The sequence below is a fragment of the Melanerpes formicivorus genome, unplaced genomic scaffold (assembly GCF_026170545.1).
Source record: "Melanerpes formicivorus ecotype bairdi unplaced genomic scaffold, bMelFor1.0.p_v2 SCAF_137, whole genome shotgun sequence".
Taxonomy (NCBI): domain Eukaryota; kingdom Metazoa; phylum Chordata; class Aves; order Piciformes; family Picidae; genus Melanerpes; species Melanerpes formicivorus.
In genome coordinates, this window is record NW_027142489.1 from 697,988 (window position 1) to 725,566 (window position 27,579).

Genomic DNA, 27,579 nt, shown 5'->3' on the forward strand with positions numbered 1-27,579 from the left:
GCCCAGAGAGGCTGTGGCTGCCTCCTCCCTGGAGGTCTTCAAGGCCAGGCCGGGTGAGGCCTAGCTGTGAGGCAGCCCAGGCCAGAGGGCTTGGAGCAGAGGAGCTCTGCAGATCCCTCCCACCCTCAGCCACTCCAGGAAGCTTCTAAGGTTAAAGGGCACCCTGGAGCTGAGCTGTGGAAGTGTGAGCCCCCCTGCAGCAGAGGAGCTGCTGTGCCAGGCACTGCCAGCCCAGCACACCCACCTGTTCTTGAACCTGTCCAGCGCAGCGATGCCGAAGTAGTACATCTTGGAGGCGAAGGGCTTGCGCAGCGCCTCCAGCACGTAGCGCAGGGCCAGCCCCAGGGCCATGTAGGTCACCAGGCCCTTCTCAATGATGCCCCCAAAGAGGCAGGCAGTGATGTGCAGCTCCTTGTCTGGGTACTGGGGGAAGAAGCGATACTCCTCGAAGAGGTTCCGCAGCATGCAGTTGAAGACTTCCCTCTCCCGCTTGATGTTGGAGTCCTTGAAGCGCTGCAGCATCTCCAGCACCTGCGGAGCAAGCAGAGCTGCTGGCACACAGGCCCTGCAGGCAGGGCTGGGGCACACACCCTGGGGCACTGCTGTGCCCAGCTCTGGGCCACTCAGTTTCAGAAGGACACTGAGGGGCTGGAAGGTGTCCAGAGAAGGGCAGCGAGGCTGGGGAGGGCCTCCAGAGCACCAGGCTGTGAGGGGAGGGTAGGCTGAGGGAGCTGGGGTTGCTTAGCCTGCAGAGGAGGAGGCTCAGGGGAGACCTCCTGGCTCTCTGCAACTCCCTGCAGGGAGGTTGGAGCCAGGTGGGGGTTGGGCTCTTCTCCCAGGCACCCAGCACCAGAACAAGAGGACACAGTCTCAAGCTGTGCCAGGGGAGGTTTGGGCTGGAGGTGAGGAGGAAATTCTCCCCAGCAAGAGAGATTGGCCCTGGGGATGTGCTGCCCAGGGAGGTGGTGGAGTCCCCATCCCTGGGGGCATTCAAGAAAGGCTTGGATGTGGCACTTGGAGCCATGGTTGAGTGGTCTGGAGGTGTTGGGTGCTGGGTTGGACTGGATGATCTCCAAGGCTGCTGAAGGGACTGCAGCACTGCCTGGGCAGGAGAGGCTGAGAGCCCTGGGGGGGTGCAGTGTGCAGAGGAGAAGGCTGAGAGGGATCTGAGCAATGTCTCTCCAGAGCTGAGGGCTGGGGGGCAGGAAGGGAGGCACAGGGCCAGGCTCTGCTCACTGTGCCCTGGGGGAGCACAAGAGGCAAGGGCTGGAAACTGCAGCCCAGGAGCTTCCAGCTCAGCAGGAGGAAGAACTTCTTGGCTGGGAGGCTGCCAGAGGCCTGGAGCAGGCTGCCCAGAGAGGTTGTGGAGTCTCCTGCTCTGGAGCCTTCCCAGCCCTGGCTGGATGTGTTCCTGTGCCCCTGAGCTGGGGTCTGTGCTCCTGCTCTGGCAGGGGCTGGCACTGGGAGCTCTCCAGAGGTCCCTTCCAAGCCCTCCCACCCCCTGGGAGCCTGGAAACCCAAGTGCAGGAGCTCACACTTGGCCTTGCTGAACCTCATGAAGCTCACACAGGCTCCAGCCTGTGCAGGTGCCTCTGGATGGATCCCATGTCTGAGGGGCAGCGGCTGCAGCACTCAGCTCCCTGTGCCAGCACCTCCCACTGATCCTCCTCTCTGCTGTGCCACCAAAGCCAGCAGCTGAAGCAGGGAGTGCTCTGAGCTCTGCACAGGTGCCTGTGCAGGGCTGGAGCTGCTGCAGCAGGGCACTCACCTCATCCACAGACATGGTGGGATGTGGGGGGTGGTTGTAGATCCTCTGGAAGTAGCTGTTTGCCTCATCATCAATTTCTTTGCTAAAGTGCTGGTTAGCCTCTGGCCACACCTGAGATAAGTCAGCTGGGAAGAGAGAGGGGAACAAAGCATGGTGCTCAGAAGCCACTGCAGGCAGGCAGGCCTTCAGCCAGCCCTTCCACCTGCACTGAGCCTCCAGGCTCTCCTGCAGAGCAGGACATCCAGTCTCTCCTGCAGAGCAGGACATCCAGTCTCCAGCAGAGAGGTTTCCTACCTAAGTGCTGGACCCTCAAGCCAGAATTAACCTCCTAGGGTGGGATTCCCAGCACCCCCAGCATCCATAGCTCCCCTCCCCTGACTCCTGAGCTGCAGGACCACAAACCAGCCCAGAGGAAGGCATGCTCCACAACACTGACATGCAGACAGACTCTCACACAAGCTTTCAGGCCAGCAGGCAGCTTCAAGCAAGCTTCTTCTGCAGGTTGAAGCTCAACATGGCTAAGGCAAGGCTCACTCCAGCCCCTGCATGGCACAGAATGGTTTGGGTTGGCAGGGACCTTTTACAGAGCAGCTAGCTCCACCCTCTGGGCTGTGGTGCCCTGCCCTGGCAGGGACCCCAGGACCTTCTGCAGGGGCTGATGGAGGAGACTGGCAGCAACAGCAGCGTGGAAGGCTTAGCACATGGCTACCATTCCTCAAGGCAACCTTTGGCTGCTACAACAGATTCCTGGAATGGGTTGGAAGGGACCTTAGAGACCATCCAGTGCCAACCCCCCCCCAGCCCAGGCTGCTCCAGGCCTCATCCAGCCTGGTCCTCAGCACCTCCAGGCAGGGGGCAGCCACAGCCTCCCTGGGCAGCCTGTGCCAGGCTCTCCCCAGCCTCACTGCCAACAATTCCTTCCTGCTCTCCAGACTAACATTTCCTTGTGAGCACACTGCAGAGGGCATGAGCAAGGATGACAGCTCTGTGCCAGGAGCCAGAGCAGTCCTCTGGAAACCACTCTCTCACCAGCTCCTGTTGGCCTTACTGCTGCCTGAACACAGCTGGATCAGTTCCTTGCAGCCTAATTCACTGCTTCACCCAGCTGCCCCCTGCAGCCACAGGACCTTACCCAGGGAGAGTCACAGGGTGGGAGGGGTTGGAAGTGACCTCTGGAGATCACCCAGTCCCAGCCCCCTGCTCCAGCAGGGCACCCACAGCAGCTTGCCCAGGGGGGTGGAAGCTCTCCAGAGAGGGAGACTCCAAACCTCTCTGGGCAGCCTGCTGCAGAGCTTCAGCACCCTTACAAGTTGCTCATGAGGGTCAGGGGCAGCCAGGCAGCTTTGTTCAACCTCCTCACACAGAGAGCACAAACCATCTCCCCCCAGGTGCACACACAGAGCAGGACACCACTTCTGTTCCAAAGACAGCAGGAGAGAAGGGGGGCACAGACACTGTCCATGCACACCCTCAGGCTGCTGTCCTTGGTGTTCCCTCCTGCCCAGGCAGGCCACCTGGCAAGCTTCTGGCAGCCAAGCTCAGGAGCACCTTTTCCCCACAGCCTAAACAAAGCCACACTTAGCCCAGCTGGAGGTGCAGGCCTCCCCCCTGGCAGCAAAGCAGATGAGCACTGCAGCCCACAGTCACACCTCACAGCCACAGACAACACTACCACTTACAAGGTTTCATCTTACTCTGCTGGAATGTAGGCTGGCTCAGGCCAGAGGTGCTCAGCTTCCTCTGCACGAAGGGGTCGCTGTTCACGGCAGGCAGGCCCAGGGCTCCAGTTCCTATGCCAGTCAGGCTCCCGGTGGTGAGGCCACCTACTGGAGAGCAGAGAGTGCTCACCCCTGCTGCCCCCTCCCCTCGGCCCTCCTAGCAGCCCCAGCACCACACAACCACAGCACTGCTTAGGTTGGAAGACCTTGAAGGTCAGCAAGTTCAACAGGCTGCCCAGAGAGGTTGTGGAGTCTCCTGCTCTGGAGCCTTCCCAGCCCTGGCTGGAGGTGTTCCTGTGCCCCTGGCCTGGGCTCTGTGCTCCTGCTCTGCCAGGGGGCTGGACTTGATCATCTTCCACCCCCTAACACCCTGTGAGCTGTAAAGTGTTACTCCAGCACTGCCAAGTCCACCACTCAACTGGGGCTCCTCTGCAGAGGAGAAGGCTGAGAGGGATCTGAGCAATGTCTCTCCAGAGCTGAGGGCTGGGGGGCAGGAAGGGAGGCACAGGGACAGCCTCTGCTCACTGTGCCCTGGGGGAGCACAAGAGGCAAGGGCTGGAAACTGCAGCCCAGGAGCTTGCAGCTCAGCAGGAGGAAGAACTTCTTGGCTGGGAGGCTGCCAGAGGCCTGGAGCAGGCTGCCCAGAGAGGTTGTGGAGTCTCCTGCTCTGGAGCCTTCCCAGCCCTGGCTGGATGTGTTCCTGTGCCCCTGGGCTGGGCTCTGTGCTCCTGCTCTGGGGGTGGACTGAAAGACCTCCAGTGTTCCCCTGGCACCAGTGGGAGGCTGCACTTGCCCTGCCTCACACCTGCCTGCTCTCAGGTGGTATTACCTGAGGCAAGCCATGGAATGCCAGAATTGTTTTGATGGGAAGAGACCTTTAGGGCCACCAAGTCCAACCATGAAGGCAGCACTGCCAGGTCACCACACCACCACAGAACCCTAAGAGTGGTTTGGGTTGGAAGAGACCTCAAACATCATCTAGCTCCAACCCTCCCAGCTTGGCCAAGGCCTCTTCCAACCTGGCTTTGAACAATCCCAGGCTTGGAGCCTCCACAACTTCTCAGTGCCAGGGGAAGAATCTCCTCCTACTGTCTCATCTAAACCCAGCTTCTTCCAGCTTGAAGACCTTACCCCATCCCTGCCTGCCTTGGTCCAAAGTCCCTCTCCAGCTCTCCTAGAGACCCTCTCAAACACTGGAGGGCTGCTTGGAAGTGTCCCTAGTGTCTTCTCCTCTCCAGGCTGAGCCCTAGCTCCCTCAGCCTGTCCCCACAGCAGAGGTGCTCCAGCTCTCTGATCCTCTCTCTGGCCTCCTCTAGGCTTTGTGGCCTCCTTCCTTCCTTCCTCCAGAGCTGCCCCCAGTACTGTAGGAGAGGTCTCCTGAGAGCAGAAGGGCAGAATCCCCTCCCTGCCCCTGCTGCTGGGGATCAGCTCAGGAGACAGCTCTCTCTGGGGCTGCAAGTGCACACCACATCCCCAGGTCCTTCTCTCTCCACTCTCCCTCAGCCCCACACCCCAAAGCAGAGCCACTGCCCCCAGCCAGCAGTACCTGGGAGCTGTGAAGAGAGTCCTCCAATGCCACTGAAGCCTGTGGTCTGGTTCTGGGTGGAGAGAGGAGGGAAGGCCTTTGCTGGTGACTGAGGAGTACTGAAGGCAGAGCCCAGGTTGGGAGGGAAGCCTTGCATGCTCTGGGTGTGAGGAGCAGCTGAGCCTCCCAGGCTAAGAGATGCCATTCCTGCCAGGGAGTCGATCTGAGTGGAGAGAGGAAGAGGAGACAAACACCCATGGAGCAGAGGCAAGCTGAGCTGGCACCTAGCAGGGACCTGGCAAAGCATTCCTGGGAAGAGCTGCCCTGCATGGATGTGCTTTGGAACCCTCCAGATCACCCCAGAAGGGCCTGCCTGCAGAACAGGACTGAACTCTTCTGCAGTGCCATAATCCCCTGCTCCAAGGCAGTGCTTAGGCTCCCCAGCTTAGTCAAGTCCAGCCTTTTATGCCAAAGCCTCACTTAGATGAGGCCTCTGCAGTGCCCCTGTCCTGCTCTGCTTCATTGGGCAGGGGCAGAGCTCTCAGCCCCATCCCCTCAGGTGTTCTCTGCAGCCAGCAGCACCTGAGGCATGCAAGCACAGCCTGAAGGGAGCTCTCTCCTGCTTGCCTCACTCCTGCTGCAAGAGCTCCAGCATCCCCCCAGGCCACAGCACCACCCTCACCTTACCTGCACAGGGGAGATGGCATCCAAGCTGCTGGCACTGGGGGGGCGTCCCTTGGGCATGACTCCAGGGGGGGGCTGCCTGGCCTTGTTCATGACATTGCTGCAGTTGGCCACCATGGTGAGAATGGTCTCTGACAGCTCCTGGGAAACACTCCTGCAGCAGACAGGCAGGAGTCAGATGTGCAGCAGGACATGCAGAGTGCCCAGGAGGGCAAGCGAGCTGGGGAAGGGGCTGGAGGAGGCTGAGGGAGACCTCCTTGCTCTCTGCAGCTCCCTGAGAGGAGGCTGCAGGGAGGTTGGGGCTGGGCTCTGCTCCCCAGGCTCAGGGGGTGGAAGGAGAGGACCTGGCCTGGAGCTGTGCCGGGGAGGCTGAGGTTGGAGAAGAGGCAAAATGTCTTTGGTGGCAGAGTGGTCAGGGCCTGGCAGAGGCTGCCCAGGGAGGTGGTGGAGTCCCCATGGCTGGAGGGGTCCCAGAGCCCTGTGGCCATGGCCCTTGCCCCACTCAACCCACTGCAGCTACTGGAGGGGAAGACCAAATCACCCACCCAAGCCAAGCTGCAGTGCCTGCAAGCACCCTGAGCTCCCTCAGGCAGAGCCCAGTGCTGCTCCTCACCACTGGGGGCTCTGACAAGCCCCAGGGCTACCTGATCCCACAGCTGCAGTGCCCAGCAGGGCTGAACAAGCTGCCCCAGAGATCACAGTCTCAGAACAAGCAGGGCCCTGGTGGCTGAAGGTGCCAACTGCACCTACTCAAAGAGCAGGCTCCTAAATGGGTTGCAGAGATGGCAAACTTCAGCCAGCCAAGGGGAATGACCCTCCCAGATGGGCTGCAGCTTCACTGGGATGTTCATCTCCCTACCATGCCTCCACTGGTGACTGAAAGCTGAGCTCAAACATGAGAGCAAGCAAAGCATCTCCCCTCAAACATCAGGGAGAATAACTCATGGAAAAGGACTGCAAGCAGGTCACATTCTGGCAGAAAAGGGAATCCAAGTGGCTATAAAAAGCAGCCAGGAGCTGAGGGAGCTGTGCCAGTGGAGAGCCAGTGGCTCCTGGAGTCAGCTGAGTAAGGCTTGGTAACACTTCAGGATTCAGAACAGGCTGAGATGCTGAGGCCACACCTGGAATAGTGAGTCCAGTTCTGGGCCCCTCATCCAAGAAGGACCTCAGGGAACTGCTTGAAAGGGCCCAGCCCAGAGGCACAGAGCTGCTGCAGGCAGGGGAACATCTCCCTGGGAGCACAGCTGAGGGAGCTGGGAGCAGAGCAGCCTGAGGGCTGCCCCCAGTGCTGGGGGTAAAGCTGTGCAGGGCTGGAGCCAGGCTCTGCTCAGGGATGGCCAAGCACAGCACCAGGGGCACTGGGGGCAAGCTGGAGCAGAGGAGGAGCCACAGGAACTGGAGGAGAAACTTTGTCCCTGGGAGGCTGCTGGAGCCTGGAGCAGGCTGCCCAGAGAGGCTGTGGAGTCTGCTCTGGAGCCTTTCCAACCCCCCTGGATGTGTCCTGTGTGACCTGCCCTGGGTGCTCCTGGCAGGGGACTGGAGTGGATGATCTGCAGAGGTCCCTTCCAACCCCTACCATTCTGTGACTAGCTGCACTTCAGGGCTCCAGGGAGCTGTTCAAATCTGGACAGGGCAGCACACAACAGGAGTGTGAAGTTATCTGGGGGCAGGCTCAGAATTGACTTTCAGTTGAGAACAGCAGCAGCCAACTTCTCAGTCTGCAAGGTGCATTCCAGGAGCATTTCAACAGCACTGGGAAGGTTAACTGCCCAGGGCCCAGCGGAAGCCAAGACTCACAGGATGGCTTGGGTTGGAAGGGACCTTAAAACTCATCCAGTTCCAACCCTCCTGCAGGCAGCAGGGACCCCTCCCCCAGCCCAGGCTGCTCAAGGCCTCATCCAGCCTGGTCCTCAGCACCTCCAGGCAAGGGGACAGACACAGCCTCCCTGGGCAGCCTCTGCCAGGCTCTCCCCAGCCTCCCTGACAACCATTTCTTCCTCCTCTCCACTCTCACTCTGCCCTCTCCCAGCTCCAAGCCATTGCCCCTGCTCCTGGCACTCCCAGCCCTTGCCCACAGTCCCTCCCCAGCTCTCCTGGAGCCCTTCAGCTCCTGGCAGGCTGCTCTGAGCTCTGCCTGCAGCCTTCTCTCCTGCAGGCTGCACAGCCCCAACCCTCCCAGCCTGGCCCCACAGGGGAGGCTCTGCAGCCTCTGAGCATCTCTGTGCAGCTTCAGTTGAACTGCTCTCCTGAAGCTCATTCCCCCCAGGAAGTTCCAAGCCAGCTGTGCCCACATGCCAGCACACAAGCTGCCAAGAGGTTCCTCATAGAGTGCCAGCTGCTCCCCCCTTACCCAGCACAGGCCTGCAGACACGCCAGCATAGTGGCCAAGGTTTCTGGAGGCAGCTGAGCACTTTTGGGCTGATCTTTCTCTGGAGCAAGGCCACCCAGGATAGATGGACATCTTCTCTTTAAGAAAGTCATACAGGCCTGGATGAAGGGCTCCTGAGGGGGAGACAAACCACAACAACACACAAAGCCTCCAGCTGTTATCTGAGCTCTTCCCAAGGGCTCCCAGCTCTGGGTTTCAGAGCTGGCAGCTGCAGGAAGCTGTCACAGCACAAAGCTTCGGCTGGGCCACAAGCACGGAGGACTTCCCACAGCTTCACAGCTGCTTGGGAAGCTGCTCAGGGGACCCTGAGCCACTGCTCAGGAGGCAGAAGCAGAGCAAAGGTGCCTGAGGAGGCAGAGTGCTGCTGTCCCTACCCCATGCTCCCGGATCTTGTCCGTCAGCCACTTGTCCAGCTTGAGGTACTCGCGGCGAGAGGCCAGGGCGGCCAGGTCGATGACGAAGGCGAAGGGAGTCCCGTTCAGCAGCATGGACAAGGCCTGGGGAGCAGCACAGCTCAGGAGCAGCACCACCACCAGGCACCAGGGCATCCCTCTGCCTCTCCTCTCCCCAGCCCCCACACTCCTGAGCCAAGCCTGCTGGGCTTGCTGGGGCAGCAGGAAGATTGGCCCCGAGGGCTTCCCTCCCAGCTGGCTCAGCTAAGCTCAGTGTTCACCAAGGGCTTCCAGCCCAGCTGCCAGCCAGAGCCTTCAGCTCAAACCACAGCCTTAAGATCAAGGCCAAGCAATGAAGACCTCCTCCTAGTTCAATATCTTTACTGATGGTCTGGAGAAGGGGAAGGAGTCCAGCAGCAGTAAATGTGCAGATGGCACCAAGCTGGGGGCAGGAGTTGAGCTGTGAGAGGGTAGGAGAGCTCTGCAGAGGGACCTTGCCAGGCTGCACAGATGGGCAGAGGCCAAGGGCAGGAGATTGAACACATCCAAGTGCCAGGGGCTGCACTTTGGCCACAGCAACCCCAGGCAGTGCTACAGGCTGGGGGCAGAGTGGCTGAGAGCAGCCAGGCAGAGAGGGACCTGGGGGGAGTGGTGGAGAGCAGCTGAACAGGAGCCAGCAGTGTGCCCAAGAGGCCAAGAAGGCCAAGGGCATCCTGGCCTGCATCAGGAGCAGTGTGGCCAGCAGGAGCAGGGAGCTCATCCTGCCCTGTGCTCAGCACTGCTCAGGCCACACCTTGAGTCCTGTGTCCAGCTCTGGGCTCCAGGTTAGGAAAGAGGTTGAGCTGCTGGAAGGTGTCCAGAGAAGGGCAACAAAGCTGGGGAGGGGTCTGGGGCACAGCCCTGTGAGGAGAGGCTGAGGGAGCTGGGGTTGCTTAGCCTGCAGAAGAGGAGGCTCAGGGGAGACCTTCTATGCTCTCTCCAACTCCCTGAAGGGAGGTTGCAGCCAGGTGGGGGTTGGTCTCTTCTCCCAGGCACCCAGCACCAGAACAAGAGGACACAGTCTCAAGCTGTGCCAGGGGAGGTTTGGGCTGGAGGTGAGGAGAAAGTTCTTCCCAGAGAGAGAGATTGGCCCTGGGGATGTGCTGCCCAGGGGGGTGGTGGAGTCCCCACCCCTGGAGGTGTTCAAGAGGGGACTGGATGTGGCACTTGGAGCCATGGTTGAGCAGTCAGGAGGTGCTGGGTGCTAGGTTGGACTGGATGAGCTCTGAGGTCTTTTCCCACCTGCTTGATTCTATGGTTCTGAGTTTTAACCTCCCCCCTGTGCACATCCACCAGCAAGCAGCCAAGAGCTACTGAGCTGATACTGCACCAAAAGTCAGCTGACCACAGCCCCCTCAGAGCTGCCCTGAGCCCAGCAAGGGCTGCAACAGACTGGGTTCAAGCAGCAGCTGCTGCTCCTCTGCTCTGAGACACCTCATGGGCTGGCATCTAACTGCAGGATGGCCTCAAGAGAGGTCACTCACAGCTTCTGATCTCTACTGTGACTGAGTGAACCCACAGAGCAGCTGTGAAGGAGCTCCCTGTGGGTGCCAGCTGCACGAGGGCCTGAAGGCACTGCCTGCATTCCCATCTCAATGGCAGTCAAGGTGCAAAGCAAGCTCCCTCTGCCTCTATGCTCTGTCCACTGTGTGCTGAGTCCCTTATCAGCTAACCTGTGACAACCAACCCCAAGCCTTGGGTTCACAGCTGGGCAGACTGGGAAACATCTGCAGGCAGAGAGCACAGCTCAGCACTGCCAGGCACAGGCTGCCCCTCACTGAGCTTAAGGGTGAGGCAGAGCAGCAACAACTGCACTCAGATGTGCTCAACCTTGCTGAACCAGCCACTCCTAAGCTAAGCTCAGCCTTTGAGATGCCAGAGAGCCTGCAGCAGGCAGCAAGGCCTGGCAGTGCCCTGCCCGACTCACCTTCAAGTCCTGCGCCACGTCGAGGATCCGCGAGAGCTTGGCCTGGTCGTACTGCTCCCCCCGCATGTACCACTCGGCCATGGCATGCATGATGAGCTGGCGGATGGAGGGAGACTGGCCCTGGGGAGAAGCAAACCAGGCTTGGACTCGAGGCCTCTGGCAAAGAAGGATCAGCTGAGGGCACAGGAAGGAGCTGATTTTCACCCCTAAAGCTTAGCAGGCAAACGGTTATCTGCCCCCCGCTTCGGGGCTTCGCTTCTTGTGCGGGAGGAAACTCCCCTGGGGCCCCAGTGCAGGATGCAGCAGATTCTGACTGGGGCTTTGCACAGCCCACTGATAATTCAGCTCAGGTTTTGAGCCATGCAAGCTCACAAACCAGCACTCAACTGTTCCACTCATTTCACAACCTTGCAGCTACATTCAGAAGGAGAAAGGTTCTCCTCCCCCTCTGCTCTGCCCTGCCCTGCCCAGGGGAGGCCACAGCTGGAAGACTGCCTCCAGCTCTGGGCTCCCCAGCTCCAGAGGGACAGGGATCTGCTGCAGAGAGGCCAAGGGAGGGCTCCAAGGCTGCGAAAGGGACTGCAGCACTGCCTGGGCAGGAGAGGCTGAGAGCCCTGGGGGGGTGCAGGGTGCAGAGGAGAAGGCTGAGAGGGATCTGAGCAATGTCTCTCCAGAGCTGAGGGCTGGGGGGCAGGAAGGGAGGCACAGGGACAGCCTCTGCTCACTGTGCCCTGGGGGAGCACAAGAGGCAAGGGCTGGAAACTGCAGCCCAGGAGGTTCCAGCTCAGCAGGAGGAAGAACTTCTTGGCTGGGAGGCTGCCAGAGGCCTGGAGCAGGCTGCCCAGAGAGGTAGTGGAGTCTCCTGCTCTGGAGCCTTCCCAGCCCTGGCTGGATGTGTTCCTGTGCCCCTGGGCTGGGCTCTGTGCTCCTGCTCTGGCAGGGGAGGTTGGACTGGGAGCTCTGTGGAGGTCCCTCCCAGCCCTGCCATCACCTGAAGCACCGAGCCCAGGGGGCTGCACTCACCTGCCCATGCCATGCGTAGTGCAGGATGATGGCAGAGTTGGGATGGTTGCCCAGGAAGATGGGCATCAGGGTGGAGATGAGCTCGTGGCGCAGGGTGTGCCAGGAGGTGTTGATCTGCAGCAGGGCCAGCACCAGCATGTCTGGACAGTGCTTGATGGGGAAGCTGAAGAGCTGCTTCACCTGCTCGTACTGCCCCACCTCCGCCAGGCGCAGCAGCGACTCGATCAGGTCCAGGCTCTTCCTGCCGAGGGGACACGAGGCACAGGCGGCGCCGCTGAGCCGGCTCGGCCCTGCCAGCAGGGGGCGCAGCGGGCAGCAGGGCCAGGAACGCCCAGAGCCCCCCTGCCTGCCCCCAGCCCTGCCTGCCGGCCAGCCCCCCGAGCCCTGCCTGCCGGCCAGCCCCATCTGCTGGCCAGCTCCCCCAGCCCTGCCTGCAGCCCTGCCTGCCCCCCAGCCCTGTCTGCTGGCCAGCTCCCCCAGCCCTGCCAGCCCCCCAGCCCCGCCTCATCCCCCCCAGCCCACAGGCCTGCCTGCCCCCCCAGCCCTGTCTGCCCCCCAGCCTGCAGCCCTGCCTGCCCCCCAGCCCCCCCAGCCTGCAGCCCTGCCTGCCCCCCAGCCCTGCCTCATCCCCCCCGCTCTTGTAGGCAACAGTTCAGGAGCTTCTGGTTCTGTTCAGGAAGAGAACTGAAAGATGATTCACAGAAGGGGTTGGGCTGGAAAGGACCTCAGAGCTCAGCCAGCCCCAGCCCCCTGCCATGCCCAGGGCCCTCTCCCCCCAGCTCAGGCTGCTCAAGGCCTCTTCCAGCCTGGTCCTCAGCACCTCCAGCCAGGGGGCAGCCACAGCCTCCCTGGGCAGCCTCTGCCAGGCTCTCCCCAGCCTCCCTGCCAACCATTCCTTCCTCCTCTCCACTCTCACTCTGCCCTCTCCCAGCTCCAAGCCATTCTCCCTGCTCCTGCCACTCCCAGCCCTTGCCCACAGTCCCTCCCCAGCTCTCCTGGAGCCCTTCAGCTCCTGCAAGGTTGCTCTGAGCTCTGCCTGCAGCCTTCTCTCCTCCAGGCTGCACAGCCCCAGCTCTCCCAGCCTGATGTTGAAAATAAATGCAGCTGGATCACCTGGAGAGCTGGAAGGGACTCCCAGAGCTGGGCTACAGGCTTCCAAACACCTCCAAGTCCCTGCCCGTGAGCCTTGGTGGATATACTCTACTTAAAACCATAGAACTGTTGTGGTTGCTGTCACTGAATGGCAGAGGCTGGAAGGGACATCTGATGACTGAGTCCAACCCTGCTGCTCCAGCAGTGCACCCCCAGCACAATGCCCAGCAGCACAAGGGCCTGGAGGGGTTGGAAGCTCTCCAGAGGAGACTTCACAACCCCTGTGGGCAGCCTGCTCCAGGCCTCCAGCAGCCTCACCCCAAACAACTTTCTCCTCCTGGCTGCCAGTCTGTGCCCTCTGCCCCTTGGCACCACTGAAAAGAGCCTGAGCCCTCCTTTGCTCCCAGCCCTCAGGGCAGACACTGGTCAGATCCCTCTCAGCCTTCTCCAGACTGCACAGCCCCAGGGCTCTCAGCCCTTCTCCACAGCAGATGTTCCAAGTCCCTTCAGCAGCCTCACAGCCTCTGTAGGACACTCTGTACCCCTGGCTCTCCTGAACTGAGGAGCCCAGAGCTGGACCACAAGATGCCAGAGTTGGTCTCAGCAGGGGGGTGGAGAACCTCCCCTGACCTGCTTGGCCACTTTCTCCCTGCAGCCCAGGATGCCCCTGGCCCTCCTAGCCACGAGGGCACACTGCTCTGCCATGGGGAGCTCAGGGCCTGCCAGGACTCTCAGGTTCTTCTCCTCAGAGCTGCTTTCCAGCCTGGACTGCAGCTGGGCTGTGCCTCCCCAGAGGCAGGACCCTACACTTGCTCTTCTTGAGCTCCATGAGGTCCCAGCTCTGCAGCCTGCCCAGGTCTCCCTGGCAGCACAGCCTGAGGGGTGCCAGCCACTCCTCCCAGGCTGGCACCAGCAGCAAACTGGCTGAGGCTTCACTCTGCCCCTTCACCCAGGCTGCTGCTGAAGGTGGGGAGTGAGGCTGGACCCAGTCCTGGACACTGGGGACCCAACACCTCCTGAGCTTACCCACAGGGATGACAGCATCAAAAGCCTTGCTGAAGTCAAGGCAGACAGCAGCGTCTGCTGGCCCCTCAGCTACCCATGCAGTCACCCCCCCAGGGCTGCTCAAACACCATCCCCCCGGGGGCAAATCCATGCTGGCCACTCCTGACAGCTTTGTTTCCTTCCATGTGCTCAGAGATGCCCTCCAGAAGGAGCTCTCCAGGGGTGGAGGTGAGGCTGGCTGCTCTCTGGTTCCCTGGATGCTCTTCCTCACAGCCTTTTGAAAGCTGCTGGCTTTCCTCCAGGCCTCAGCCACCCCTCCCCTTCTCCAGGAGCCTTCACAGATGGGAGAGTGGCTCAGCAACAGCACCAGCCAGCTCCCTCAGCACTGAGGGGACCATGATCCAGGGCCCATGGATCTGTGGGTGTCTCAGTGGCTCCTTTCACACAAGTGAGCTGAGTTGCTCTGAACAGCTCTGATGTCTCTAAATGCCTTTGGATGACACTGGAGGCACAATTTCCCTGTCCCCTCTCTCTCAGCTCACAGTGTCTGCCACAATGCCCCAGCAGAGCCCTGCAGACTCCAGCAAGAGCTGGCAGCATGGTCCCAGGTACTCTGGAAGCTCTGCTAGCATGAGAGCCTCCACTCAAACATGGCAGCTTGGGATTGAGAGTGGAGAGGAGGAAGAAATAGTTGGCAGTGAGGCTGGGGAGGGCCTGGCACAGGTTGCCCAGGGAGGCTGTGGCTGCCCCCTGCCTGGAGGTGCTCAGGACCAGGCTGGATGAGGCCTTGAGCAGCCTGGGCTGGGGGGAGGGGTCCCTGCCCATGGCAGGGGACTGGAGGTGGTTGACCTTTAAGGTCCCTTCCAGGAATCCATGCTGTGTGGCAATTCACAGCTTCCCAGACAGCACTGGGCTGGAAGGGACCCTCCAAGGTCAGCTTGTCCCAGCCCCCTGCAGTCACAGGGCCAGCTCCAACTGAGCAGGGCTGGAACCAGAGGAGCTCTGAGGTCCTTTGCAGGCCATGCTGTGACTCTGGGAGCTGTCTGATGGCTGAGCCCCACACAGAGAGCTAGAGCTCAGTCTGGCTGCAGGCAGGCAAAGCCACATTTGCCCAGGCAAGGACCTGCTGTCCCCCTCCCCACTCCCAGGCCGAGGGGAGAGCAGCAGCTGAGGGCAGCAGTACCAGGTGGCGATCTCCCGGTTGTCATCCTCGGGCGGCGCCTTCAGGATGTCTGTGGCCACAGTGTGGCAGGGGTAGTCAGCAAAGCAGAAGATGTCAGGGTTTATGAGGGAGTGCTGGATGAAGGAGAGCTGCAAGGGGAGAGACAAAGCCATCAGAAAGGGCTCAGCTGGTAAGAAGGGGCTCCAGGTCCCTTCCACTGGCCTAGGAGCAAAGCTAAACCAAAGCAGCAGAGGTTGGCTGCTGGGTCCCTGAGGAGTGAGCCTCACACTTCCCCCAGGGCTTGACAGACAGAGCTGGAACCAGGAACCTCAGAGCACAGAATCAACCAGCCAGGCTGGGGGAGACCTCCAAGGTCATCCAGTCCAACCTAGCACCCAGCCCTATCTAATCAACCAGACCATGGCCCTGAGAGCCTCAGCCAGGCTCTTGCTGAGCACCCTCAGGGGTGGGGACTCCACCACCTCCCTGGGCAGCACATCCCCAGGGCCAATCTCTCTCTCTGGGAAGAACTTTCTCCTCACCCCCAGCCCAAACCTCCCCTGGCACAGCTTGAGACTGTGGCCTCTTGTTCTGCTGCTGGGTGCCTGGGTAGAAGAGCCCAACCCCCACCTGGCTACAACCTCCCTGCAGGGAGTTGGAGAGAGCAAGAAGGTCTCCCCTGAGCCTCCTCTTCTCCAGGCTAAGCAACCCCAGCTCCCTCAGCCTCTCCTCCCAGGGCTGTGCCCCAGACCCCTCCCCAGCCTTTTTGCCCTTCTCTGGACACCTTCCAGCAGCTCAACTTCTTTCTCAAGCTGAGGAGGCCCAGAGCTGGACACAGCACTCCAGGTGTGGCCTGAGCAGTGCTGAGCACAGCCATGCAGGAAGGGTTCTGCACCTCAGAGCTCTGCTAGAGCCACCCATGTGAAGCAAGTGACCCTTTCCACCCAGAGCCTGCCCAGGGAGGTTGGACTGGATGAGCCTCAGAGGTGCTTCCCAGCCTGGCCCATTCTGTGCTTCAGCAGAGGCTGAGGAGCAATCCACAGCTGCCACTCAAGGCACTCAGGGACTTCACAAGTGGGCTTGGAGTGGCAGAGAAGCTGCCCTGCTGCACATACCTGGCCCTCTGCATGCTTCCAGGGTCTGTAAATGGCATTAACAGGAAAGACCTCCATGCCCAGGCCCCTCTGGATGCCAAACACCACGAGGTGCAGCCCCTTGCTGTCCCGGATCTGGAAGCCTGGGTGGTCCAGCTCGTAGGTGACTACCTTGAAGTCCAGGCTGGGGTTCTGCAAGCAGAGACAACAGCAGGAGAGCAGTCAGCTTGGAGCACCACAGCACCTCAGCACTGCCTGGGAAGAAGCCCTCCTCATCAGCAAGACATCCATGGCAGGCTAGGGGGAGAGCCAGCTGGTCTTCAAGTCCCCTCCAACACAGCCCAGGCTGTGACTCTGTCAGCCACCTGGACTCCAGGGGCAAGCAAGGCTTTGGTAGGCTTGACCTCAGGGAAAAGCTTGTCACACAGAGAGATTGGTGGGGTCAGCACCCCTGGGGGTGCTTAAGAAGAGACTGGGTGAGGCCACCACCACTGGATGCAAGTTAATGTGTGAATCAAGCCTGAGAGACCACACTGAGCCCAGCACTGGAGACAGCAGCAGCCTGGGCTTCAGAGCACTGCACCCACAGAGCCCTCAGCACAGCCTGCCCCAGCCCCAGCCAGCTCCTTCCTTAGGGCTTCAGAGCACTGCACCCACAGAGCCCTCAGCACAGCCTGCCCCAGCCAGCTCCTTCCTTAGGGCTTCAGAGCACTGCACCCACAGAGCCCTCAGCACAGCCTGCCCTAGCCCCAGCCAGCTCCTTCCTTAGGGCTTCAGAGCACTGCACCCACAGAGCCCTCAGCACAGCCTGCCCTAGCCCCAGCCAGCTCCTTCCTTAGGGCTTCAGAGCACTGCACCCACAGAGCCCTCAGCACAGCCTGCCCCAGCCCCAGCCAGCTCCTTCCTTAGGGCTTCAGAACACTGCACCCACAGAGCCCTCAGCACAGCCTGCCCCAGCCAGCTCCTTCCTTAGGGCTTCAGAGCACTGCACCCACAGAGCCCTCAGCACAGCCTGCCCCAGCCAGCTCCTTCCTTAGGGCTTCAGAGCACTGCACCCACAGAGCCCTCAGCACAGCCTGCCCCAGCCAGCTCCTTCCTTAGGGCTTCAGAGCACTGCACCCACAGAGCCCTCAGCACAGCCTGCCCCAGCCCCAGCCAGCTCCTTCCTTAGGGCTTCAGAGCACTGCACCCACAGAGCCCTCAGCACAGCCTGCCCCAGCCCCAGCCAGCTCCTTCCTTGGGGCTTCAGAGCACTGCACCCACAGAGCCCTCAGCACAGCCTGCCCCAGCCCCAGCCAGCTCCTTCCTTAGGGCTTCAGAGCACTGCACCCACAGAGCCCTCAGCACAGCCTGCCCCAGCCCCAGCCAGCTCCTTCCTTAGGGCTTCAGAGCACTGCACCCACAGAGCCCTCAGCACAGCCTGCCCCAGCCAGCTCCTTCCTTAGGGCTTCAGAACACTGCACCCACAGAGCCCTCAGCACAGCCTGCCCCAGCCAGCTCCTTCCTTAGGGCTTCAGAACACTGCACCCACAGAGCCCTCAGCACAGCCTGCCCCAGCCCCAGCCAGCTCCTTCCTTAGGGCTTCAGAGCACTGCACCCACAGAGCCCTCAGCACAGCCTGCCCCAGCCCCAGCCAGTTCCTTCCTTAGGGTGCTCATTCACTCCTTTTCCAGGCTCCAGCAGGGCCCTCCCCAGCCTGGCTGCCCTCCTCTGGACATCTTCCACCATCTCAATGTCCTTCTCAACCTGAGGAGCCCAGCACTGGACACAGCACTCAAGGGGGGGCCTCAGCAGTTTGAAAAGCTTCCCAGTCAGGCTGAGACCTGCCCTTGCCTTCAGCTATTGCCCAGGGAACACCCAGGATGCTGAAAGGAACTTACCAGCTCTTTGAGCACATCAATCAGGACCTCCACATTCCAGGTGTGGGCTTGTGCTCCATCACTTTTATCTTTCCCATCACTCCAGATCCCACTGCCAGGAGCAGAAATCGACTGCAAGGCAAAGGCACTCGAGTTAAACACGCTCCAGCCAAACAACTCTCAAAGCCAAAGAGCCTCAAAAGCCAGCAGGTACAGAACTGCCTGCACTGAGGCAAGGAGCTCAGAGCAGCAACACCAGCAGAGACTCCTTCAGTCAAGACACTCAGGAGCAGAGCACTGGGAAGTGGTGAAGCAAGAGCAGCTGTGACCCCAAGGTGGCATGTGCAGTGCCCATCCTGGGCTGACTGGAATAGATTCCACTCCTCTAGCTGTGGGTTTGATGAGGGCACTCCTGGGTGGGTAAGAGGACTGGCTGGCTGGTCACAGGCAGGGAGGAATGGTCACTGGCTCCAGTGCCAGCTGGGCAGAGCTAACAAGTGCTGTCCCTCCAGGGTCTCTGCTGGGACCAGTGCTGGTCACTGCCATCAATCACAGACACCCTCAGCAGCTCTGCTGGAGACACCAAGCTGAGTGGTGTGGCTGATAAGCACAGGATCCATCCCCAGGGACCTGGGCAGGCTGGAGGAATGGGCTGAGAACAATCTCTTGAGGTCAAATAAGGTCAATTGCAAGGTCCTGCACCTGGGGCAGGGCAACACTGGATATCAACCCAGGCTGGGGGTGAGGAGACTGAGAGCAGCTCTGCAGAGAAGGGCTTGGGGGTGCTGGGGTTGGGGGAGCACAGGACAGGAGCCAGCACTGGGCACTGGCAGCACAGGAGGCCAAGGGCAGCCTGGGCTGCAGCCAGAGCAGTGTGGCCAGAGCTGGAGAGAGAGGATCCTGCCCCTCTGCTCTGCTCTGGGAAGATCTCACCTGCAGGGCTGGGGCCAGCCCTGGGACCCCAGCACAAGAGAGACCTGGAGCTGCTGGAGAGGCTCCACAAGAGGCCATGAAGGTGACTTGAGGACCTCTGTTAGGGGGCCAGGCTGGGAGAGCTAGAGCTGTTCAGCCTGAAGAGAAGGCGTTAGAGCAGCCTTCCACAGCCTGAAGGAAACCACAGGAGAGCTAGGGAGGGACTGTGGGGCTAGGCCCAGGGGCAATGGTTGGGAGCTGGAGCAGGGCAGAGTTAGGTTGGAGCTGAGGAGGAAGTTGTGCAGAGGGAGGTTGGGGAGAGCCTGGCCCAGGCTGCCCAGGGAGGTGGTGGAGGCTCACAGTCCCTGGGCAGCCTGCTGCAGCTGGAGCTGTCCCTGCTGCCTGCAGGGGGGATGGACAGGATGCCCTTGGAGGGTCCCTTCCAGGCCTAAAGCAACCTGGGGCTGCACAGCCTGGGGAAGAGAAAGCTCCAGGGAGAGCTCAGAGCTGCAGTTCAACATCCGCAGGGGACCTGTGGGCAGGGACTGCTCCCAAGAGCCTCTGAGCAACCCAACCTAGCTGGGGGCTTGCAGGGATGGGTCTAGATGGGCTGAGGAAGTGGCTGCCAAGGCAGTGCCCGACTGGCAGCTGGGAGGGGACTCACCTGCAGGGGGATGCCGTCGCTGAGCCCCGAGTGCGTCCGCGCCATCATCCCCAGCACCCTGGCGACCTGGGCCGCGGTCACCTCCCGCACCCCGAACTGCATGATGATGCTGCGGCACTCCTCCACGCTGCGGGGGACAGAGCCACAGCCTGGGGTCACTGAGCAAGGGGAAACACAACAACACCCCCCCAGCACCACCCCCAGAGCTGGCACAGCCACCCCGAGCCGCTGGCAGAGACCAACGGCAGGCGACCAAGGTGCGGTGAGGGCAAAAGGTGTCAGCCCCGGGCGGGGGGGAGAGATGGGGAGAGGGGGGAGGACTCCATGAAACACACTGCCAGGGCCCCAGTTCAAAGCTAGGCCTACTGGCCCTTGGGCTGTGCTGCCCAGGGAGGTGGTGGAGTCCCCATCCTTGGAAGTGTTTAGGCAGAGCCTGGATGAGGCTCTCAGGCCATGGCTGAGCTGATCAGACGGTGCTGGGTGAGAAGCTGGACTCCATGATCTCAAAGGTCTTTTCCAGCCTGGTTAATCCTATTCTCTATCACACTTCCTGAGGGTTTAGTTCCTTTGGTTCAAATGCTCTTGAGTCTCTGGCTCAAGAAACAGACCCACCCCAAGTGCCTGGCAACAAAGGAAGGAGGTTTGGCTACTGACCTTGCACAGAAGCCGTAGCCAACCTCCTGCATGAAGTCTGCCAGGGAGCTCTCCATCATGGTTTTGGCTATGCCTCCAGAATCAGGCAGGATCCTGTCCATTAGGATGTCCCGTTTTTCAGGGTATAGAAGTGGTGCAAGCACCACAGGGCAGCGCTCCTGGGGGAAATCTGCAAGCAGCAACAAAGGCATTAACCAACCCACCCCCCAGAACAGCAGCTGTGTGCAGGTGACTGTCTGAAGTGACCTGATGCTGTGGTGGTTTCCCTGCTGCTGCTGAAATCCAGGACAGAGAGAGAGCTGGGGTTGTGCAGGCTGGAGAGGAGAGAAGGCTCCAGGGAGACCTTCTGGTGGCCTTCCAGGGTCTGCAGGCCTGGGACAGGGAGCCAGCAATGGGTACTGGCAGCCCAGAAGGCCAAGGGCAGCTGAGCTGCCCTTGGCCTTCTGGGCTGCCCATACCCATTGCCAGAGGTGGAGGGAGAAGATCCTGCCCCTCTGCTCTGGGGTGTGAGGGAGGGACAGGACTGGGGGAGCTGGAGATTGGCTATGAGGAAGAAGTTGTTGGGCAGGAGGGTGGTGAGAGCCTGGCCCAGGCTGCCCAGGGAGGTGGTGGAAGCCTCCTGCTGATGCCTGGAGGTGTTTGCAGCCAGGCTGGAGGTGGCTGTGAGCAACCTGCTGTGGGGTGAGGTGTCCCTGCCCATGGCAAGGGCTTGGAGTTGGCTGAGCCTTGAGCTCCCTTCCAGCCCTGCCAGCTCTGTGAAGCCCACAGGTGAGAGACAAGCAAACAGATCCCACTGCCCTCTGCTTCACTCTTACTCATCACAACTCAAAACACCCAAACTCAGCTCACTGAGGGGGAAAACATCCCAACTCTTTGTGGCCCTGTGGTTATCTTTGTGTTGTTTGGGAGTGAAGCAAGCCTCCTGCCCATGGCTTCAGTAACAAGAGCCTCCTGCCCCCACCATGCCTCTCAGCAGCAGCCTCAGCAGGCAGCACAGCACAGAGCTCCCCTGGCAGGCTGCTCCGAGCCAGCTGTCTCAGCAGCCTCCTGCCCCACACACACTTACCTCTACGTAATGTTTTGAGGAAGGCCTCAATCTGCTCCTGTCCTACCCCAAAGGCTCCCTTCTGCCCAAAAAGGAGGTGGGAGAGGAGGAGGTGCAGGACTTCTATTGCAATGTCTTGGAAGCCACCTTCCTGGTTTCCGCTGACGTCGGCGTCGATGTAGGAGCGCAGGAGGTCCGGCAGCTTCTGCTTGATGAACTGGGCAGCTGGCGGGGCAGAGAGGCCAAGACTCAGACCTCACCTCTCTTGTCAGGCTCTGCAGCTTCTTTTAGGTTAGGTCATGTTCTCTTCAGCTGAGTTTGGTTACCAGTGGAGCACACAGCTAAGCAGAAGTCTCAGCAGCTCCCACTGGCTGAGCTGAGGCCTCAGAGCCTCTCCCTTTGATTCATTACCTAGCAAGGGACCTGCAGACTCCATTGGAGGCAGGGCTGCTGCCCCTCAAACCTCAATGGCACCACTCACTGCAAGGGCTTGCATCACTCAGGTAGCTCAGGCACACCTCCACCCCTCTAGAAAGCAAGGAGGTGTCCCTGCTGGGGCACTCAGGAGGCCTCACTTACCAAAGCCTCGCAGATCCGAGCTGAAGGAGTTCAGGAGCGCGAGGCCGAAAATCACCTGCAGACGAGATGGGAGAGGATGAGGGCACAGCAGCCCCCTGCCAGCTTAGCCACAGACACCCCCCAAGCATGCCAAGAGCCTTCTGAAAGCAAGTGCTCACCTACCTCTTGAACTTTGCTTAGTTTGATGACTTTACTCAACTGGGCAAACAAATGGGGTGAAGGCTTCAGGCTCTGCAGAGAGGCAAGGAGAGTTAGCTGGCAGCTGCAGGGAGAGTTCAGTCTCATTCCTAAGCCCAGGCACTTGCAGGTCTGTAACTGCTCTGCTGAGGGTCAGCACAAAGCTTGTGGGGCTGAACAGACACCTCCAATACACCCTCCTTAGTTGGCAGATGACAATAGGCTGGCTGGGAGCATCCAGAGGCTCTACAGAGGGAGCTGGCCAGGCTGGATCGAAGGGCCAAGGCCAATGGGGTGAGCTTTGACAAGGCCAAGTGCTGCTGGGTCCTGATCTTGGGTCACAACGGCCCCAGGAATGCTCCAGGCTTGGGACAGGGTGGCTGGAGACTGACCAGGGGAAAAGGCCCTGGGGGTACTGGCTGCCAGCAGCTGAAGATGAGCTACTGGTGTCCTCAGGTACTCCAGAAGGCCACCAGCAGCCTGGCCTGGAGCAGGACCAGGTACTGGTAAGACCACGCCTCAAATCCTGGCCCCAGTTTTGGGCTCCTCACTCCAAGACAGACACTGAGGGGCTGGAGGAGGCCCAGAGAAGAGCAACCAAGCTGGGGAAGGGTCTGGAGAAGAGGGCTGGGGAGGAGCAGCTGAGGGTGCTCAGCCTGGAGCAGAGGAGGCTGAGGGGAGACCCTGGGGCTCTCTGCAGCTCCCTGAGAGGAGACTGCAGCCAGGGGGATGGTCTCCTCTTCTTCGGTATCAAGTGACAGGACAACAGGAGCTGGCCTCATGCTGCCCCAGGGGAAGTTTAAGCTGGGCATTAGCAAAAACTTCTTCACTGAAAGGGCTCTCAAAGCCTGGTCCAAGCTGCCCAGGGAGGTGGTTGATCCCCAGCCCCTGGAGGTGTCCAAAGGAGGCAGAGATGTGGTGCTGAGGGCCATGGTTTAGTCTCAGGCTTAGCAGAGTTAAGCAAAGGTTGGACTTGATCTCAAAGGCCTTTTCCACCCAAACCAACTCTCTAAGTCTCATCTTTGGAGCTGTTTTTATACATTCAAGCTGGAGGTTCTTTCTGCACAGCTCCCTCTGCCACTGTCAAACCACTGCCATGGCCTCCACCCTGAGATCAGCAGCAGGACTGAGGCTTTCCCTTGCTTCTGGCTGCCATGAGCAAGCCACCAAGGGCTCCTGCTCCATCACCCTTCCAACTGAGCCTGCAGCCATTCTGTGTGAGCCAGGAACTCAACTTCACAGAGTTAAACCCCAAACAAAACACAACACAAAGTTATTAGCTCAGCTTAAACAGGAATAACCCCAAAGCCTCAAGGAAGCAGGCAGAGCCTGTCCAAGCTCTGGGCTAGGCTCAGGGCTGGAAGGATTTTAGTACAGCCCAGCCCAGCCAGAGGCCAGCCCCAGGACAATGCCAGGCTGGGTTCCTCCAGAGCAGCTGCCTGCAGTGACTGACACAGAAAAGTTGGGGTTGGAAAATACCTTCAAGATCATAACCCAACTACCATGACCACTGCAATAGAGCCTGAAGCACCACAGCTGCAAGCTGCTTCAGCACCTCCAGGGATGGAGACTCCATCACAAAAACAGAGTTGTGAAGGACCCCAAGGCTCAGCCAGCTCCAAGCCCCCTGCCCTGGGCAGGGACACCTCACACCACAGCAGGTTGCTCACAGCCACCTCCAGCCTGGCTGCAAACACCTCCAGGCATCAGCAGGAGGCTTCCACCACCTCCCTGGGCAGCCTGGGCCAGGCTCTCACCACCCTCCTGCCCAACAACTTCTTCCTCACAGCCAATCTCCAGCTCCCCACTTCTCCTTTTGCTCCAGCCCCCCCAGGCCTCTCCCTCCCCCACCCCCTCCAAAGTCCCTCCCCAGCTTTCCTGCAGCCCCCTGCAGCTCCTGGAAGGCCACCAGAAGGTCTCCCTGGAGCCTTCTCCTCTGCAGCCTGCACAAGCCCAACTCTCTCAGGCTGTGCTCAGAGCAGAGCAGCTCCAGCCCTCTGCTCAGCCTCCTGGCCCTGCTCTGGACACCTTCCAGCCCCTCCAGAGCCTTCCTGGCACAGAGGCTGCAGAGCTGGGCACAGAGCTGCAGCTGTGGGCTCAGCAGAGTGGAGCAGAGAGGCAGAATCCCCTCCCTGGCCCTGCTGGCCACACTTCTGCTGCTGCAGCCCAGGCTCTGCTTGGCTCTCTGGGCTGCAAGTGCTCCCTGCTGGCTGCTGCTGGGCTTCTCCTCCCCCAGCACTCCCAAGGCACTTCCTCCAGGGCTGCTCTCCAGCCAGTCTGCCCTGAGCCAGCTGCAGGACCTTGCCCTTGGCCTTGTTGAACCTCATGGGCCTGGCACCACCTCACTGGGCAGCCTGTTCCAATGCCTGTCCACTCCTGCAGCAAAGACAGTGCTGCTCATCTCCAACCCTGCTGTGGCCCAGTTGGAAGCCCCTGGGGGAGCCCCCTCAGGGGGTGCACAAACCTTCTGGTAGTGCAGGGGATTGTCAATGGCGTAGGACAGCGTGGAGATGAAGTTTGGCTTTGTGATCAGCGAGGCACACTCCTGGATCAGAAACTGAGTCTGGAAAGAAGACGACAATTGGAACATCCTCAGCACTCTGTAACAGGACAATGGAAGCCTCCTGCTGCCCACGGTGTGCAGCTAAACAAACAGAAGTCCTGCTAAGGGCCCAGACTCTCATTAGGGAGCTCCACCTCCTTGGGCTGTCTGCCGGTTCAGTTTGTTGCTGTTTTAAAGCTCCATCACAAGTGCAGCCAAGGGATTTCAACAGAAGGGGGTGAAACACTCCCTCACACCTGGAGTGAAGAGATTAAACCTTCTCCACAAGCCATGTCTCAGCTTCTCTGAGCACCCTCACCCCCTGCAGCAGATTTGGTTTGGGAGCTGAAGAAGCCTGTGGCCGAATTGTTTCAGGCTCAAACCCACCGCTGAGGGCAGACACAGGCAGCACCAGAGCTGCCCATTAGGGGATGTGGGTAAGGCCACTGTGGAGGACAAAGGCATGCTCCAGAGAGCACAGCATGTGGTGGAAAGAGCAATTGTGAGAGCCCAGACAACAATTTGTTGTCTTCTGACCCCAGGGCTGGCAAACAACTTGGAGCTGAAAGGCCAGGGAGCAGCCAAGCAGCTCCTCCGGAGCTCCTCCCTCCAGCCTGCCTTTGTGCTCAAACTGGAGCAGATCCTACTGTAGCCTCTGAAGAAGGAAAAGCAAACTGTACCTGATGAAAATCTTTGCCACTGCTTTTACCATCGCCACTGAAGTCCACGTGGGAGAAGAGGCAGCGCAGCAGGTGCCGGTCTGCCTCGGGGCCGTGCCGGTTCACAATCTGCAGGAGAAGCACACACCACCTTGGCACCACGCAGCAAGCCCTGGGGCTGGGGCCATGGACACACAGCTCCCAGGGTGCCAGGGGCAGGAAGGGACCTCCACAGAGCTCCCAGTGCCAGCCCCTGCCAGAGCAGCAGCACAGACCCCAGCCCAGGGGCACAGGAACACATCCAGCCAGGGCTGGGAAGGCTCCAGAGCAGGAGACTCCACAACCTCTCTGGGCAGCCTGCTCCAGGCCTCTGGCAGCCTCCCAGCCAAGAAGTTCTTCCTCCTGCTGAGCTGGAAGCTCCTGGGCTGCAGTTGCCAGCCCTTGCCTCTTGTGCTCCCCCAGGGCACAGTGAGCAGAGGCTGTCCCTGTGCCTCCCTTCCTGCCCCCCAGCCCTCAGCTCTGGAGAGACATTGCTCAGATCCCTCTCAGCCTTCTCCTCTGCACACTGCACCCCCCCCCGGGCTCTCAGCCTCTCCTGCCCAGGCAGTGCTGCAGTCCCTTCAGCAGCCTTGGAGCCCTCCCTTGGCCTCTCTGCAGCAGATCCCTGTCCCTCTGGAGCTGGGGAGCCCAGAGCTGGAGGCAGTCTTCCAGCTGTGGCCTCCCCAGGGCAGGGCAGAGCAGAGCGGGGACAACAAAGGTGCTTCTAGAGGTGAGGTCATCAGAGTCCTAACAGAGCTGTCAAGAGTGCTGCTCTTCCATCAGTCACCTGGAAACCAAGCTGCTGACCAGCTGCAAGTGAGGATGCTAAGTGAAGAGACAGAAGGGATGCAGACTCAAGTCACTCAGAGAAGCCAGGCATGTCACACTCAAACAGCCAGTCAGGAGGGGGTCTCAAGTCACCTAGAGGATGATCTCAAGCTTCTCTGCCCCTACAGCAGCTCACAATTCCCAGAGCCACAGCTTCACTTCTCCCCCCAGCTCCCCAGGAGCTCAGGCCTGGGACAGTGTGCACCCCTGAGCTGTGCCTGTGCAGGAATCCACCCCACAGCACCCAGGCAGCCTCCCTGCTGTCCCCCTCCTCAGGGCTGACCTGCTTGTCACTGCTCTGGGCTTGGAAGGGACCTCTCAAAGCCATCCAGCCCCAGCCCCCTGCAGCCAGCAGGGCTATCTGCAGCCAGAGCAGGTTGCTGACAGCCCCAAACAATCTGTCCTGGAGGTAGGTCTGGACCTGTCCCTGGCTGGGCAGCACTGGGGTGGTGCTGCTCTGTGCCCAGCCCCTGGGTGCCTGCCGGCAGGAGAGGCTCCAGATGCTCCTCAGCATGCCCCCCCTGCACCTTCTGCTTGCCCACTGGGCAGGAGCACACTGCCTGCACCTGCTGCTGGGCAGGTTGGGCTCCCCAGGCCTGATCTCCATAGAGCCCCAGGCTGGTTTGGGTGGGAAGGGAACTTGCAGGGGCAGCCAGTCCAAGTGTCCTGCACCCAGCAGGGACAGCTGCAGCTACAGCAGGCTGTTCACAGCCCCAACCAACCTCTGCCATGGTGCCAGCCATGGGGCAGCTCCCAGCTCCCTGGGCAGCCTGGGCCAGGCTCTCCCCACCCTCACTGTCCAACATTTCTCCTTCTATCTGGTCTGAATCTTCCCTCTTAGACAAAGTGTTTCCTGCTATCTCAAGACAAAACTTCACTTCAGACTCACTCATTAGCAAGCTTTACCCCAACACAGATCAATACCTGCAGCTGAGAGCCTCCACCCAATCTGCTCCCTGCCAGTAGAGCTCATTCAGCTGAGTCCTGCCCCTCAGTCAGGAGCAGATGGCCCGCACTCCCTGATCTGCAACACCTATCACTCCTTACTGCATCTCAGCAGCAGTGTTTGTCAGCAGCACCTCTCATCTGCCTCCAGTTTAACTCTTGGCTACAGCAGCTTGTTGTGTGAGGCACCTCCAGGCAGAGCTCATTCTTCTCACTAACCCTCAGCTACCTGCACAGCCTCTCTTGGATTGAATGAAACCCACACTGGCAGAAGCTCTAAGTCACTGCCTCACCTCCTCCACCCCACCAGCAACCAACAACCCTGGGCCAGAACAATCCTCACTATCAACACAGACCAGGGGGAGAGGGGAGAGAAAGCAGCCCTGAGGAGAAGGCCTTGGGGGTGCTGGTGGGGGAGAAGCTGGGCAGGAGCAGGCAGGGGGAGGCTGCAGCACAGAAGGCAAATCCCAGCCTGGGCTGCAGCCAAAGCAGCATTGCCAGCAGAGCCAGAGAGGGGATTCTGCCTCTGCTCTGCTGAGACCTCCCCTGCAGGGCTGGGGGCAGCTCTGGAGCCCTCAGCACAGGGAGGACCTGGAGCTGCTGGAGAGGCTCCAGAGGAGGCCAGGAGAATGCTCAGGGGCTTGGAGCAGCTCTGCTGTGAGGCCAGGCTGAGGGAGCTGGGGCTGTGCAGCCTGGAGAGGAGAAGGCTCCAGGGAGACCTTAGAGCAGCCTGCCAGGACCTGGAGGGGGCTACAGGAGGGATGGAGAGAGACTGCTCCCCAAGGCCTGCAGGGCCAGGCCCAGGGGCAATGGCTTCAGAGCAGATTGGGATTGGATGTGAGGAACAAGCTCTGCCCC

General features: G+C 60.4%; 1 protein-coding gene across 7 annotated transcripts in view; it reads right to left on the minus strand.

Moving 5' to 3' along the window:
* The window catches only part of CNOT1 (CCR4-NOT transcription complex subunit 1), a 79,221-nt gene that overhangs the window by 38,264 nt on the left and 13,378 nt on the right, over positions 1–27,579 (minus strand). For 2 of the 7 annotated variants that reach the window (XM_068168399.1, XM_068168398.1), the window contains exons 3-21: positions 24,931–25,038; positions 24,173–24,271; positions 21,694–21,762; positions 21,532–21,586; positions 20,974–21,177; positions 19,908–20,076; positions 19,254–19,380; positions 17,699–17,809; positions 15,840–16,010; positions 14,746–14,873; positions 11,466–11,706; positions 10,443–10,562; positions 8,459–8,581; positions 8,046–8,197; positions 5,699–5,849; positions 5,033–5,234; positions 3,448–3,591; positions 1,769–1,893; positions 245–531 (exon numbers count right to left, since the gene is read on the minus strand). In XM_068168399.1, coding sequence (XP_068024500.1) covers positions 245–531; positions 1,769–1,893; positions 3,448–3,591; positions 5,033–5,234; positions 5,699–5,849; positions 8,046–8,197; positions 8,459–8,581; positions 10,443–10,562; positions 11,466–11,706; positions 14,746–14,873; positions 15,840–16,010; positions 17,699–17,809; positions 19,254–19,380; positions 19,908–20,076; positions 20,974–21,177; positions 21,532–21,586; positions 21,694–21,762; positions 24,173–24,271; positions 24,931–25,038 — 2,786 coding nt within the window. Of the gene's footprint in view, positions 1–244; positions 532–1,768; positions 1,894–3,447; positions 3,595–5,032; positions 5,235–5,698; positions 5,850–8,045; positions 8,198–8,458; positions 8,582–10,442; positions 10,563–11,465; positions 11,707–14,745; positions 14,874–15,839; positions 16,011–17,698; positions 17,810–19,253; positions 19,381–19,907; positions 20,077–20,973; positions 21,178–21,531; positions 21,587–21,693; positions 21,763–24,172; positions 24,272–24,930; positions 25,039–27,579 lie in introns of all 7 variants that reach the window. The other 5 variants (XM_068168401.1, XM_068168400.1, XM_068168397.1 and 2 more) reach the window with 3 other exon arrangements.